This window comes from Pelodiscus sinensis, chromosome 26 (genome assembly GCF_049634645.1).
Source record: "Pelodiscus sinensis isolate JC-2024 chromosome 26, ASM4963464v1, whole genome shotgun sequence".
NCBI classification, from domain to species: domain Eukaryota; kingdom Metazoa; phylum Chordata; order Testudines; family Trionychidae; genus Pelodiscus; species Pelodiscus sinensis.
Window position 1 is genome coordinate 17,095,395 of NC_134736.1, and position 13,985 is coordinate 17,109,379.

The following is a 13,985-nucleotide window of genomic DNA, read 5'->3' on the forward strand; positions in this document are numbered from 1 at the left end:
CATATTTAAATCCTAGAATCTAAATATTTTGGCCCTGCAAACTGATGCTGAGGTACAAAAAGGGCATTTTCATGTTAAGTGCTAATTGCTGCATCCTGATATACCTGTGTTACATTTCTGTAGGGCTTTGCACACAGAGATCTCAAAGTGGTTTCTAAAGAAGGGTTATGAACAATATTAACTTAATTTATAGAATGGTAAACTGAGGCAGAGAAATAGTGTCTTACTCAAGACCTCACAAGGGTATCTGTCTCTTGATGCCCAGCCTCCTCCTCTTACCTGTTTACCTTAATTGAAAATTGAATTCACCTCATTTAGGCATATATACATATGTAATCCTGTTACAGTCCCACTTCCAGAAGCTGGGGACCAGTAACAGGAGATGGGTCACTTGATTATTATTCTGTGTTCTGTTCACTCCCTCTCATGAACCTATAGTAATAGAGAGGTAGCTGTGTTAGTCTGATCTTGCTAAAACAAAAGGAAAAACTTTGTAGCACTTTAAAGACTAACAAGATGGTTTAATAGGTGATGAGCTTTCGTGGGCCAGACCCACTTCCTCAGAGGGTCTGGCCCACGAAAGCTCATCACCTATTAAACCATCTTGTTAGTCTTAAAGTGCTACATAGTTTTTCCTTTTGTTTTCTCATGAACCTGCCATTGGCCACTGTCAGTGGGCTAGATAGACCTTTGGTCTGGCCCACTATGGTAATTCTTATGTTCTTATGAAGTAATTTGGTTTTGATAAACATCTAAAATTAGATTGTATATCTGAAGCTTTCTGTGGTTTCTCCAGTGCACTCTGCTGAAGAGATTCATGTGGAAATGTGATAAGAACAGGGTTCAGTAGCTCACAAGATCCCATCTCTCAGTGTTGACGATCATAAATGAAGAATGAGTTTGAACACAGAAAGGGAGACCATCTTGCAGAGTGGTTAAAAGAAGAAGTCTGGGATTCGGGGCACCTGGATTTTATTCCTGGCTCAGCCACTGACTGTAAATTCAAGCAAGTCAATTAACTGCTCCGTGCCTCAGTTTCCACATCTCCAAAATAGGAGTTCTCTAACAAGTTTAAGTGCTTCCATTACTGCCATATGTAAGGCTGTCTCGGGGGATGAATTAATTATGGTACAGGGCATTGTGTTTGTACATCAAAGGTGCTGCTATATCACAGAAAAGTATTATTGCCGTGATTAATGAGGAAAAAAGAGTGGGTGGTGAATGTCCAGCATTGTGCTGTCCCGTGGCATCATTATGTCTGGCAGCTGGTCTTAGAGCCCTGGATATGCTCCTGTTGCTTTCTTAGTGCCTCTTCCCTTCTTGCTGCTCTTTACAGGAAACTTCTCTACAGCTGCAGACTGCAATATGGACTGCAAGACCTGCTGCCTCATTGACTGCGATAAGGGTCACTATTACACAGCTGGTAACTGCCTGGAGTGTCCAGTTGGATTTTAGTAAGTTACCCCTCTGCCCTACTCAACCCGTGCCAGGGTAATATAACATGAGAGCTTTGGAGGTGAGAGACTTGAAACCATTCCACTCTTGAGAGAACTCCAAGGGTGTGTCTACACAGCAAAGTTATTTCGGAATGCGAGCGTCTACACAGCAATTCTGTTATTTCGAAATAATTTTGAAATAACGGATGGTTTATTCCGACTTCTGTAAACCTCATTCCATGAGGAATAATGCCCATTCCCAAATAGCTATTTTGAAATAAGGTGTGTGTAGATGCTCCGCTTCTGCTATTTTGAAATAGCCCCTCACCAGGGCCATTCTAAATTATTCCTCCTGGGGCTCTAAATCGAGATAGCATGTCTACATTAGGGAAACCTGCCTCGGACTCATTTTGAGGCTTCCCTGAAGTGTAGACGTGCTATTTCAAAATAAACTATTTTGGAATAACTATTCCAGAATAGCGATAAGGAGTCCTGTGGCTCCTTATAGACTAACAGATTTCTTGGAGCATAAGCTTTTGTGGACAAAGACCCACTTTGTCAGATGCATGTAGTGGAAATTCCAGAGGCAGGTATAAATATGCAGGCATAAGAAAAGAGTTTCAATCAAGAGTAAGGCTAGAGATAACAAGGTCAGTTCAGTCAGGGAGGATGAGGCCCACTTCTAGCAACTGATGTGGAGGTGTGAAAACCAAGAGAGGAGAAACTGCTATTGTATTTGGGTAGCCATTTACAGTCTTTGTTTAATCCTAAATTGATGGTATCAAATTTGCAGATGAACTGTAGCTCAGCGGTTTCTCTTTGAAGTCTGTTCTTGAAGGTTTTTTGTTGCAGGATGGCTACCTTTAAATCTGCTACTGTGAGTCCAGGGAGATTGAAATGCTCTCCTACAGGTTTTTGTATATTACCATTCCTCATATTACCATTCCTAAGACCCAGAATATCTTACTGCCCCTGTATAAAACTATGGTACGCCCACATCTTGAATACTGTGTACAGATGTGGTCTCCTCACCTCAAAAAAGATATTTTGGCCTTGGAAAGGGTTCAGAAAAGGGCAACTAAAATGATTAGGGGTTTGAAACGGGTCTCATATGAAGAGAGGTTAAAGCGACTGGGACTTTTCAGTTTAGAAAAGAGGAGACTGAGGGGGATATGATAGAGGTCTATAAAATCATGAGAGGTGTGGAGAGGGCAGATAAAGAAAAGTTATTTATTAGTTCCCATAATAGAAGAACTAGAGGACACCAAATTAAATTAATGGGTAGCAGGTTTAAAACTAATAAAAGAAAGTTCTTCTTCACACAGCATGTAGTCAACCTGTGGAACTCCTTGCCAGAGGAGGCTGTGAAGGCTAGGACTATAACAGAGTTTAAAGAGAAGCTAGATAATTTCATGGAGGTTAGGTCCATAAAAGGCTATTAGCCAGGGGATAGAAGTGGTGTCCCTGGCCTCTGTTTGTCAGAGGCTGGAGAAGGATGGCAGGAGACAAATCGCTGATCATTATCTTCGGTCCACCCTCTCTGGGGCACCTGGTGCTGGCCACTGTTGGCAGACAGGATACTGGGCTAGATGGACCTTTGGTCTGACCCAGTACGGCCGTTCTTATGTTATGTTCATATCTGATTTGTGTCCATTTATTCCAGAATAGCTTATTCCAAAATTACTGTGCAGTGTAGATGTAGCCCAAGAGACAATCTATGAACTGGTTAAGCAGCAAGGGTGCAACAGGAAGAGGTGGTGAGGAATCTCTCGTGTTTGTAGCCTTCCCCAATAATTAACATGGGTGTAAAAAAACTCCTGGAAATTTCCCCTTTATAACTCTGCCAAGGACATTTTGAAAATTCCGTTATAGAGGCACTCTCTAAAGAATCCACTCCAGCGTTTAAGGCCATCTTATTGGTGGATCATCTTTTTGTAGCCAAGGAGCCATCTATTTCTTTATCCTGGTAATGCTACCTAGGGATTTCCCAAAATGCTGAGCACTCACATTGAAAGTCAGAGTTCTCCGTAGGATGGAACACAGCAGTTACAAAGAGGTGCTGGTGCTGTGTTCCAAGGTCTGTACGCTTGACCAAGGCCAGTTTCCAGCTGAGAAAAACATTGCACAGCTCCAGTTTATTCAGCCAAGAAGAAGCAGAACTAGGGCCAGTGCTTGCAGTAGCATAAGTTTCTGCCTTTCAGACTCAGCTCTCTTGGTATACAGGATGCACGTACGATGAGTCAGGCCATTGGTTAGGGGAATCCTCTGCTACTAAGTCTATTCTGCTTTCTGGACACCTGTTTGCAAATGTGCCAGTGGAGAAATATGCTAGTTAGGCATGGAGCATTAACCTGGGAGTTCTAGAGTGGTGGAGTTTAGTTACAAAGAGCAGTGAGGAGAGCAAAAGCAGCTTGGACACTGTTTTCCAAAAGATGCTGATCTGTGATACACAAACCTGCCTACCAGCCTGGGCGAAGTTCCAAGTGAGTCCCTGCTGAGTCCTATTTCCAGATGGAACCATGCCAAACTCAGCTGTGTCATCTACAGTTTGCTATGGAACAGTTTTTGCTATCCTGATGAAAACAGTAGGGTTCTCCCATAAGTAGCTATTGCCTGGCTTGAGTGAGGCTGGACGCTTCTGGCTCTGTACGTTTTCGCAATCTTTCAGGCTCAGATGCCCAAAGCCAAATTCTGGGTGAGGGTATGCACAAACCCAAACTAGAAAGACAGGTTTTCTTGTACTCCGCTGTGTCCCAACCCCATGATTTCCTGCGTCTCCAACTGAGAATACTTCTCACTTATACTGTTTTTGTACCTCAGTGTTTTAAAAGATGGCCCCTGCCCCCAAAAAGCTTAAATCTAAGTATACGTCATTCACAAGAAGTCAATGTGAGACATTATTGTCTGGCCAGACAAGGCAGAACAGGGTTCTGGGAAAGGGTGTAACACACATGTTGAGTGGACGATGTGATGTTCCACAATTTCTCTTGTTCAGTCGGTTTGTATTTGGGCTTTTGGTTTGGGGTTTTGGGGGGGTAAATTTACCTGAGGAGGCGGGATCAACTAAATGGAAAAACAGGGAAAGGAAGGGAAATGATGTGGGAGAGGAGCAGGGATGGAGTGCAACTGAGAGGAAGAGCCTGTGCGGAGATGGGTTGGAGCAAACTGTCCAGGATAGAGGCAGTCAGAGAACTTTCTAGATGGCTGTGGAAATTTCAGAGGTCCCTGCTTTGGCTGCTGCTGCTCCAAAGGCGGGAATCTCTGCCTGGCTGCTCCCTCCTTGCAGGTTTTCCCCAAGGCCACATGGTAGGGGACAGAAGCACCATCTGAATCTTAGTGCCCCCAGAACTGGCAGGGAGGTCTCTCCCCCATAGCTGTGGGTACAGAGGGCTCCTGATGGGGGGATATTACCACCTCCCTCCTTTGCCTACTTCTGGTCCTGCTGACTGGAGTTTCTGACAAGGAAACTACCGTGGGCTTTGGACTTGAGTCCCCACTCCTTAGAGTGCTCGAGTGGGTGTTTGAGCAGCCTGCGTTTGGGGCACTATCTGTAGGGAAGGTGACAGAGACACCCAACGTACTGGGGGAGGGGAGATAAAAGTCACAGGAGTGAAATGATTGACTTGAAAAATCATTTTGGTCTCACTGTTTTTGAATCCAGCTGCCCGGGAGGGCGAGCGGCTCCTCGGAAATGCCCGGTAGGAACCGCCAATCAGCTCACAGCTCAAGCAGACATCATGGCCTGCCAGGTGAGCAATGGACAGGCGTGGCGCTCCCTGTCTGTGCACAGAGGTGGTGGTACTAAGGTGCTTGTCTGTCTTCTGCCTTCTTCCCAGATTTTCCAATGTAGTTTTAAACCCTGTCACAAAATCCACTCGCTTTATCTGGCAGGGATATCTCAGTCAGCTGCAGAGAGAGCAGCAGGGCTCTGCAAGGGGATACAAAGCAATACAATGCCACAGTTCAATATTGACACTGCTAGCAATGTAACGCACAGTGTTGGTACTCCTCTTGGAATACAACGCACGCTGGGCCAAACAGCATCCGTCCATACGTAGCATGCACAGTATCTGAGTGAGCATCTTATATTCATCTGTTACAGAGGCATGACACCTGCCTTCACAGGCATAGGAATCACTTTGGCATACTTGAGTGAGCACTGCACTAACATTCAAGAGGTCTTGGGTTTGTTCCCTGTTCTGCTGCTGCATGCCCTGGCACAAATCACGGCCTAGCCCTATTCTTTAATCTATCTGTAATGTTGGGGAGGGGGAGATGATGTGCTGTGTGAAGTGCTTGGAGATCTACTGATGAAAAGCACTATATGGGAGCCAGGTGTTATTAGTTTTAACCTTTGTCCCTTCACATCCAAGCATTAGTGCTTTTCCCTGCCTTCAGTAACGCATTGGAGGTGGATAAACTGACCAGTAGATTTGTGTCTTCAAAATCTTGTCAGCTGGGCTAGTTTCTAGGTTCTGTTTGTGCAAACCACATAGTTTGGGATGGGGGGAGGGCAGTTCATATTCTGTCCCTTCTCGCCTGAGGGGGGGGGGGACGGACATTCTGTCATCACAAGAAGCACTCAGGTTGATTCCAAATGCTCCATTCTCCTACAAAGCATCATATTTCCCAGTGGCCTTCCTTCCAGGATTCTAAAGAGTAACCGCAAGGGCGCTGAAAGAGATCGGCCATCTACTTCGCGGCACTTACCATGCACCCAGATTTATTCATCAGCTCCTCAAAAGCTTGCATTTCAAAGGGATTTAAAGAGGTTTTCTTTTGCAGCAAGAAGAGGCTGGTTCATGGGCTGGGGGCATAAATGAGCTGCTTATTTACTGATTATCCTGCAGGTTATGGGTATGTTTCTGTCATTTAGCAAAAAGTGGAACTCACACGCTCAGTCATCTGCCTGTTGGTGTTTCCAACCCCCACGGACAGGCTTGCCCAGACGGCTATATGAGCTCAGAGACCAGAGCGGGGTGCCTCTTGTGCCCAGATGGCTATTCATGTGATCAACACAGTGGCTTGTGGAAGAGCTGCAATCCTGGTCAGTACTCACCTGAGGGAGAGCTGGAGTGTCGGGTGTGTCCGCAAGGATATGTCTGTCCCGATGGACGAAACAGACAGGTACTCTTTGCAGCACAGTGTGGCACCATGTGAGCACTAATCCCCATTCATCCTAAATAACAAAGGCCTGAAGGTGGTGATGTGGGTGTGTCCCCAGGAGAAGGCATGTCTCTGTGGGTGGCGGGGGGCAGTAATCAGGCATGAAGCCTTTTGCTGCCAGGAAGCCAGTTCAAATACAGCTGCGGTTCAGTGAATCTCAGATTTTCAATACATGGTCTCTTTGAACTGAGTTTGGTGAGTCTCCGTCCAGTAGATGTGTGTCCATGTGGCAGAAACACCTAGCAGCTCAGCTGGGAATTGAAAGAGGCTGTGGTCTGAAAGGGCCCTGGAGTCTGAAGCACCTCCTTGCCTCCAAAAATGTTCCCACCTGCGCTGGAAGATCACTTCAGGTCTCTGCATGAACAGGGCTTTGGCAATCCAGCACCTTTTACCAGCTCTAGAATATGGGCCAGTGCTTTATTAGACATTGCGCTGACAGGGACACAGGTTAGGCCTTTCCGAGTCGTTAACCTTCGTCACCTTCAGACTCTGCTTTCTCCCCACAGCATTGTTCAGCTGGCCAGGAGCCAGATCCCAACTACACGCATTGCGTAACCTGTGCTCTTGGCTCTTTGTCCACCAAGGAAACTCCGGGGTGCCAGCCCTGTCCAGCAGGTAGGCAGAAGTCTATTCGGCATCCTGACGATTCCTTAGCCTACAAACCTGGGGTATGAGGGAGTCCCATTGGTAACAGCACTTTGCACATCCTGGCATTTTGAAGCACATGTGATTCTCCTATAGTTACATTACAATGCATGAGGGGTTCCAACTCTGATCCATACTCCACTCACTGCCTAGATCCCAAGGAACTGAGCAAATGGGATCTGACACTAGACAATGACAAAATAGCTCTCATTCTGTGATTTTAACTGATCACCTATATAAGGTACAGCACTTCCTATCTGAGCATATTGTTGAGTTTCACCTTAATTCATTGACTCTCAACTATTCCCATGTAAAATGGATATTCATATTCCCATGATATAGATGTGGAAACTGAGGCATGGAGTGTTGAAATGATGTAGGCAAAGCAACACAGCGAGTCTCTGGCAAAACCAGGAATAAAATATAGGAGTCATGACTCTCAAACTCATCCTGTAACCACCAGACAATGATCTCTCAAACACAGCTTTATTATTATTTTATAGATTGGCTTTTAAATTGGAACAAAGAAAACATTTATTTATCAAGGGGTTTGCTATGCAATTAAATGAATTCTCATTTCTGTTTTGTGGACTGCTATTTGAAGAGCTACTCTCTTTTGCTGCTTATTTCCTCTGTGTTTGATATTCAAGTGAAATCTTAATAATCCTGTCTTGAGGACATTGCAGTCTATCATTGTGGAAATGACAGTGGGTGTCATACATTCATCATTGTGATATTAGTGCAGAATCCAGTACAGCGGGAAGATGGGCTGGGCGGGACTTGACTTTTGTTTTAAAACAATTGTCTTTGAAAAACTGTAAAAGCATAAAATATTGTGCAGATGATTGATTAGCTCAGAATCTGCAAAGAAAATGAAAGAGAAACATGGGAAAGCAACCTACTTACATTTGGGCTGTGTCTCCATTGGCACCCTTTTCCAGAAAAGGGATGCTAATGAGACACTTCGGAATTGCAAATGCCGCGGGGGATTTAACTATCCCCCACGGCATATTCATGAACATGGCTGCCGCTTTTTTCCGGCTCGGGGTTTTGCCGGAGAAAAGTGCCAGTCTCGACGGGATCCTTTCAAGTAGGAATAAGGGATCTTCCGGAAAAGGGTTTATTTTCCGCAAGATCCCGTCTAGACTGGCGCTTTTCTCTGGCAAAGCCCCGAGCCGGAAAAAAGCGGCAGCCATGTTCAAGCAAATGCCGCAGGGGATATTTAAATCCCCCGTGGCATTTGCAATTCCGAAGTGTCTCATTAGCATCCCTTTTCGGGAAAAGGATGCCAATGTAGACACAGCCTTGTTGTTCATAAATATTCCACACCACAAACATTTCAGTAGCATTTGACCCAAATTAATTGTGGGAATAGTTCCAGTCCTGGGTGTAGCTGTGAATGTCTATAAGCCTGTACTCTTGCCGTACGTCCTTATTGCAGAGTTAACTTGGGTATTGACATGGATGTTGCAACTAACACTTCTCCCATACACACAAATGACTCTCTGACCTGCGCTGGGTGCTGTCAGTCCAGGCTGGCTGTGCCTGTTGGATAATGTTTGAGTGTAGCCTTCACTTGACCTGGTAGCCCACCTACTTTGCAGTCAGGATGCAGGCTAAATCACCTCAGTGCCTTCCCACAATCCTCTTTTTGTATGCCCACAAGGATAGACAAGTTCTCCCATAATTTACTGGGAAAGAATCATAGAACAGTTCAGCTCTACAGAACCGTGGGATATACCCCCAGAAGTCCTAGTGACACAGAAAGGGAAGGGTAACACCAATAACTCTGCTGGGTATACGTGTATATGTCTAGACCTCGGCACTATTTTGAGATACCAGAAGTATCCCAAAATAGCCATTCCGTGTCTTTAAAGCAACCCGTTAGTTCAAAATATAATGGGCATGCTGTTGCCCTTGCTGTTGGGCATGCTGTTGGGCATGCTGGTGTCCTTGTAACCTCATTCCATGAGGGTTAAGGGACGTTTTGGAATAGAGTTTTATTTCAAAATTACCTCACAATGTTTTGAGGTAAGGGTGCAGTGTAGACACACCTCTAGTTGTTGCCTTGTGGCTGCTCATTCCTGGGCTAGGCTAAGATGGAAGCTCAGATCCAGGTGTTGGTCACCCAAATAAACTCTGAAATACCTTTGCAGCAGAGTCCCTCCTGCTGAGAGAGTGTGGACCTGGAATATCTTGCCTCTGTGCACGCGTATGGTTGATGCATTGACTCTGTCTGTGTAGACTATTTGGGGCTGTCTATATTTGCTAGCCCCATCTCTTCTGAACACTGCCTCCTGCTGAGAGAGGGTGGAATTATAATAGCTGTACAGTTGTGCATGTGAGTGGTCAGTGTCATCAATGGCTTCATCTCTTCAGTCTTGCTAGCTTTCCTTTCCTCTAAGCAACGTTGTTGCATCTGAAGCTGAAGTATTTAATGAGCAGCTGCAGGTGTCTCCTGCAGAGTCACTGAACCTAGTAACTTGATTCTCATGTCGGTAATTAGAATCCCTCTTATTAAATAATGAAGTGTTCTTGTATTCTAGTTGCCTTGCTTGTTGTCTGATAAAAGGAGAAATGGAGTGGCTAGAGAGATTGGGATAGCATCAAGGCCCTAGCAGTTCAGATTCAGATGTTATGTGTAATTCACAACTATGGAAATTGAATAACACACACTGGGGTTACCAAACTTCCAGCTACTGGCACTGTGGTGGGATTAAAAAATAGCACCCACATAGACCAGAGTAAAATGTGGGAGGGGAGGATATCTTAGGGTGTGTGTGTAATGTTACATACATCATTTACTATGTTGTATAGAGGATTGGACATGTAATTTTTGCTGCAAAAAAAATCCAGGAAACGTTGGCTTCTTTAGTGTGAAGCATTTGCAAACTAGCCCTGCTATTTGCCAATGTGTTAAGCACTTGCAAATGTTTAACCAAGTGAGCAAATGACAGATGATGGCCAGATCTTGGATATTACAGTGATAAAATTATCACTTTTCTTATTATTCATATTGCGGTAGCAACCAAAGGCTCTAGCTAGGATTGGGCCCTCATTGGGTACGTCTAAACTACATGGATCCGTCGCCGGAGCCATGTAGATTTGTTTTTTTGGCAAAGGCAAATGAAGCCGTGCTTCCTTGGGCCCCACAACCTCTTTGGCTGCTAGGCAGGTAACAGGTGAAATATGTACTGTGTATACAGTGTGGCTACGTCTACACTGGCATGATTTTCTGGAAATGCTTAAAACAGAACAGTTTTCCGTTATAAGTATTTCTGGAAAAAGAGTGTCTACATTGGCAGGATACTCTTCTGGAAAAGCCCTTTTTCCGGAAAAGCGTCCGTGCCAATGTAGACACGCTTTTCCAGAAAAAAGCCCCGATCGTCATTTTCGCGATCGGGGCTTTTTTGCGGAAAACACAACTGTGTTGTCTACACTGGCCCTTTTCCGGAACAGTTTTCCAGAAAAAGGACTTTTGCCTGAGCGGAAGCAGCATAGTTTTTCTGAAAAAGCAGCTGATTTCTTACAGTAGATCGTCAGTGCTTTTCTGGAAATTCAAGGGGCCAGTGTAGACAGCTGGCAAGTTATTCCGGAAAAGCGGCTGATTTTCCGGAATAAGTGGCCCAGTGTAGACACAGCCTGTTGGATTTTAATATCTGGGAGTCTTCCTGGTATTCTAATGGGTAGGATGGATGTATTTCTATGTCAGACATATGTCTAATTCAATCATATCAACCATTTTTTGAAAGTCAGGGATACTAAAGAGCTTGGATATGGCTAAAGGGAACCAAACCCCTAAAATTCATAGTGCTCTTTTTCACTATTCGACTGACTTTAATTGTGTGCAATCTGTGTACTGAATATTGTGTGAGATAATCAAAAGCCATTGCTCTGCAGATAAATGGGGATATATTTCAGCATTGCAATGGCACTTTTACGCCACAATTAAATCATTTTATTTTTTTCACTTTTCAAATAACCATCTGGAGCTTAGTAAAACATTTGATATCAAGTCCCGCAAAATCTTACTTAGAAAAATTAATTCAAATGGGCTTGCATCTGAGCACTCTATTGTTAAATGAAAACGGATGATAAATAAAGGATAGAGATATCTGGAAATGTGTCGAGTTGTCGGGGGACATTTGATAAGGAAACCTGATGAGGTAGTTTAGATCTGACCTCATGTAACACCTTCATTAATGAACTAGGAAAAAGATATAATTGGAAAAAAAGGAGTAAAATGAATTTTTTAACAAAGAGCTTAATTTTTTATTAAAATGAAATTTTGTTGGAATTTCAAAATGCAAATATTTTTACTATCTCTGAGGTTGATTCAAAAGCAAGAAACATTTTTTGGTGAGAGTTTCACTAGAATTTATTTATGATTTGTTTTTTGAATTTTGAAATTTTGTCAGCATTTCAAAATTTGATAGATTTTGGCCAACTCGATGAAGAGAATGGATTGGGTGAGTTAATGGTGCTCTGCCATTTGCTGAGTTCATGCTCCTCTGTTTATATTGCAACGAGGAGAAGTTGATTTTCGTCATGTTTTGAACTTCAGAAATGAATATGCTCTTGGATAAAAGAACAGTCATTTAAACTGCTGTTTTCTGAGCTTATATAAACTACAGCTGGCTGAAAGGTTTTTGAATTTCAAAATCTCAGTGAAAATTTTTATCGACATTTCAGTACAAACAACAGAAAAAACATTCCAACAAACATTTCACATCATTTTTTCCTCTTATTTTTCAACCAGCGATAGAGATAGTTGCCATTATTTTGATTTTAAAATTTGGGTTTCCTGAGCTTTCCAAATCTTTAAAAAAAATCAGGATTATATTTTTTCTTCTTTTTCAATTCTAAAATTACAAATTTTGGAGCTTTGGTAGACCTCTTCTTCTGGATTTGTTCCCCATCACTCAGTTTTGGTCTTTCTCTATAAATGCTATAAAAAAGCGGGTGCTTTTCCAGAATAAGTGGCCCAGTGTAGACACAGCCATAGAGTACTTGCATGGGCATTGGGGTTACATCTAACCAGCACCACATAGCTCGAAATAAGCTATGCAAATTGCGTATCTTATTTCAAGATAATCTATTTTGGTGTCTACCCAGCACCAAATTTTGAAATAGACAGCTATTCTGACAAATCTCTTAATCCTTGTGGAATGAGGTTTACCAGGACGTCGGACTAGCAAGCCCGTTATTTCAAATATATTTTGAAATAATGGGCTTGTTGCTAAGATGCAGAAGACGCTATTTCGGGATACCGGAAGTATCCCAAAACAGCGCTGCTGTCTAGATGTACCCTGAGAGATTGTGTGCTGATTAATCATATGATATTTACATCACAGTGTCATCTTCAGGATATCCTAATGGCACTACTCTGAGAGTCAACCCTGGGCAGGAGTAGGATGGTTTAGTGGGCAGAATCTGTCCAGAATCTGTAAGCTCTCTGTTAACTTCTCTGCAGCCCTGCAGACCATACACACTCTAAAGCTGAGCTCCCAGAGCATGGCACAGTGGCACTTGCAATTCCTGGAGACTTCCCCATACTTAGCAATGCATCTGTCTCAGCTGGACCAACACATGTGTGTCCTCTGTTTGATGCTCCTTGTGAAATGGCTTAGTAGGGAGATCTCTCCTCTCAAGGGGACTCTTGGGAGAGTGAGCTGCACAGAATGTAGTTTCCTAACCACGTACGTTGTTCTGACTGCCTCTTCTCTCAGGTCACTTTTGCCCTGATGGATTTACAGCCCCTCCATGCCCAGCAGGGAGCTTCAAGCCCGGAGAGCAGTTCTGCAAATCCAGCGACTCCTCGTGCTTGTCAGGTCTGTGTTTTATTTCGTCTCCATTTTTCACAATGGGGGAAAATAATTCTGGTTCTAAATCAACCTGCTAATTAGTTGCTTATAGAGGATATGACAGTTATAGTGCTTATTTACTACCCTCTGGCTGAGACGGTATTGAAGAGCGCAAAGAGGAGAACACCCGGAAAATCTCCTACTCCGCTCCATGTGTAGTGAAGCTTTCCGGAATTATTAGAGCCTTACAAAGAAGATACAATTGGGTTATTATGTGTAATGGAAGTCATTTAAAATACAACAGAAGTGAAGCTTTCAAATAAATGTTGGCTGGTGAAAGGTGTCAGATTAACAGTCCCGGAGATCAAAGCCGTATGCTGAACCTCTGTCTGTGAAAGACGTGGACCGTGGAAAAGACGTGGACAGTGGCAAAATAGCAGGCACTTAGCAGTGTTCGGACCTAGATCCTTCAGCTCTGCATATGGAACTCTGCCACTTGAACTAAAGGGCCAAGTCCATTAGCTGCCTTCAGGAGTGGGCTGTGCTCTGATGGCATCTAATTCCTGCCAACCATGTCCTGGAGGGACCAGCCCCCCTGCAGACATCAGATGACAATGGTGATTGTCAGTTGCTATAGACATGGATCCTATTCAAAGCACTGTGGGTATAAGGCAGTGAAGCTACTCCCAGAAACTGACTGGCCAATGTGATTTAAACAGGGGTGTTTATGTCATTTGCTGATACATGTATCGAAAGAACATGTGTCTGAAAGACTTTGGGGACTTGATTTTTAGAGGGGCCTAGCACCAACAGCTGCTGGTGACTTCAGCTGCCAATGCTCAGCACTTCAGACCTTCTCAAAAACTGTGCCACAGATGCTGCAAAAGAATTGCAGGAGGAGTCACTTTCTTCTAACACGGAACTGGAGATTTGA

General features: G+C 43.8%; 1 protein-coding gene across 1 annotated transcript in view; it reads left to right on the top strand.

Moving 5' to 3' along the window:
• The window catches only part of LOC142820450 (uncharacterized), a 35,653-nt gene extending 21,668 nt beyond the window's left edge, over positions 1-13,985 (top strand). The window contains exons 2-7 of the mRNA XM_075909273.1: positions 1,337-1,454; positions 5,098-5,185; positions 6,375-6,563; positions 7,109-7,217; positions 12,977-13,078; positions 13,927-13,985. Of these exons, the coding sequence (XP_075765388.1) occupies positions 1,337-1,454; positions 5,098-5,185; positions 6,375-6,563; positions 7,109-7,217; positions 12,977-13,078; positions 13,927-13,985 (665 nt within the window). The remainder of the gene's footprint in view (positions 1-1,336; positions 1,455-5,097; positions 5,186-6,374; positions 6,564-7,108; positions 7,218-12,976; positions 13,079-13,926) is intronic.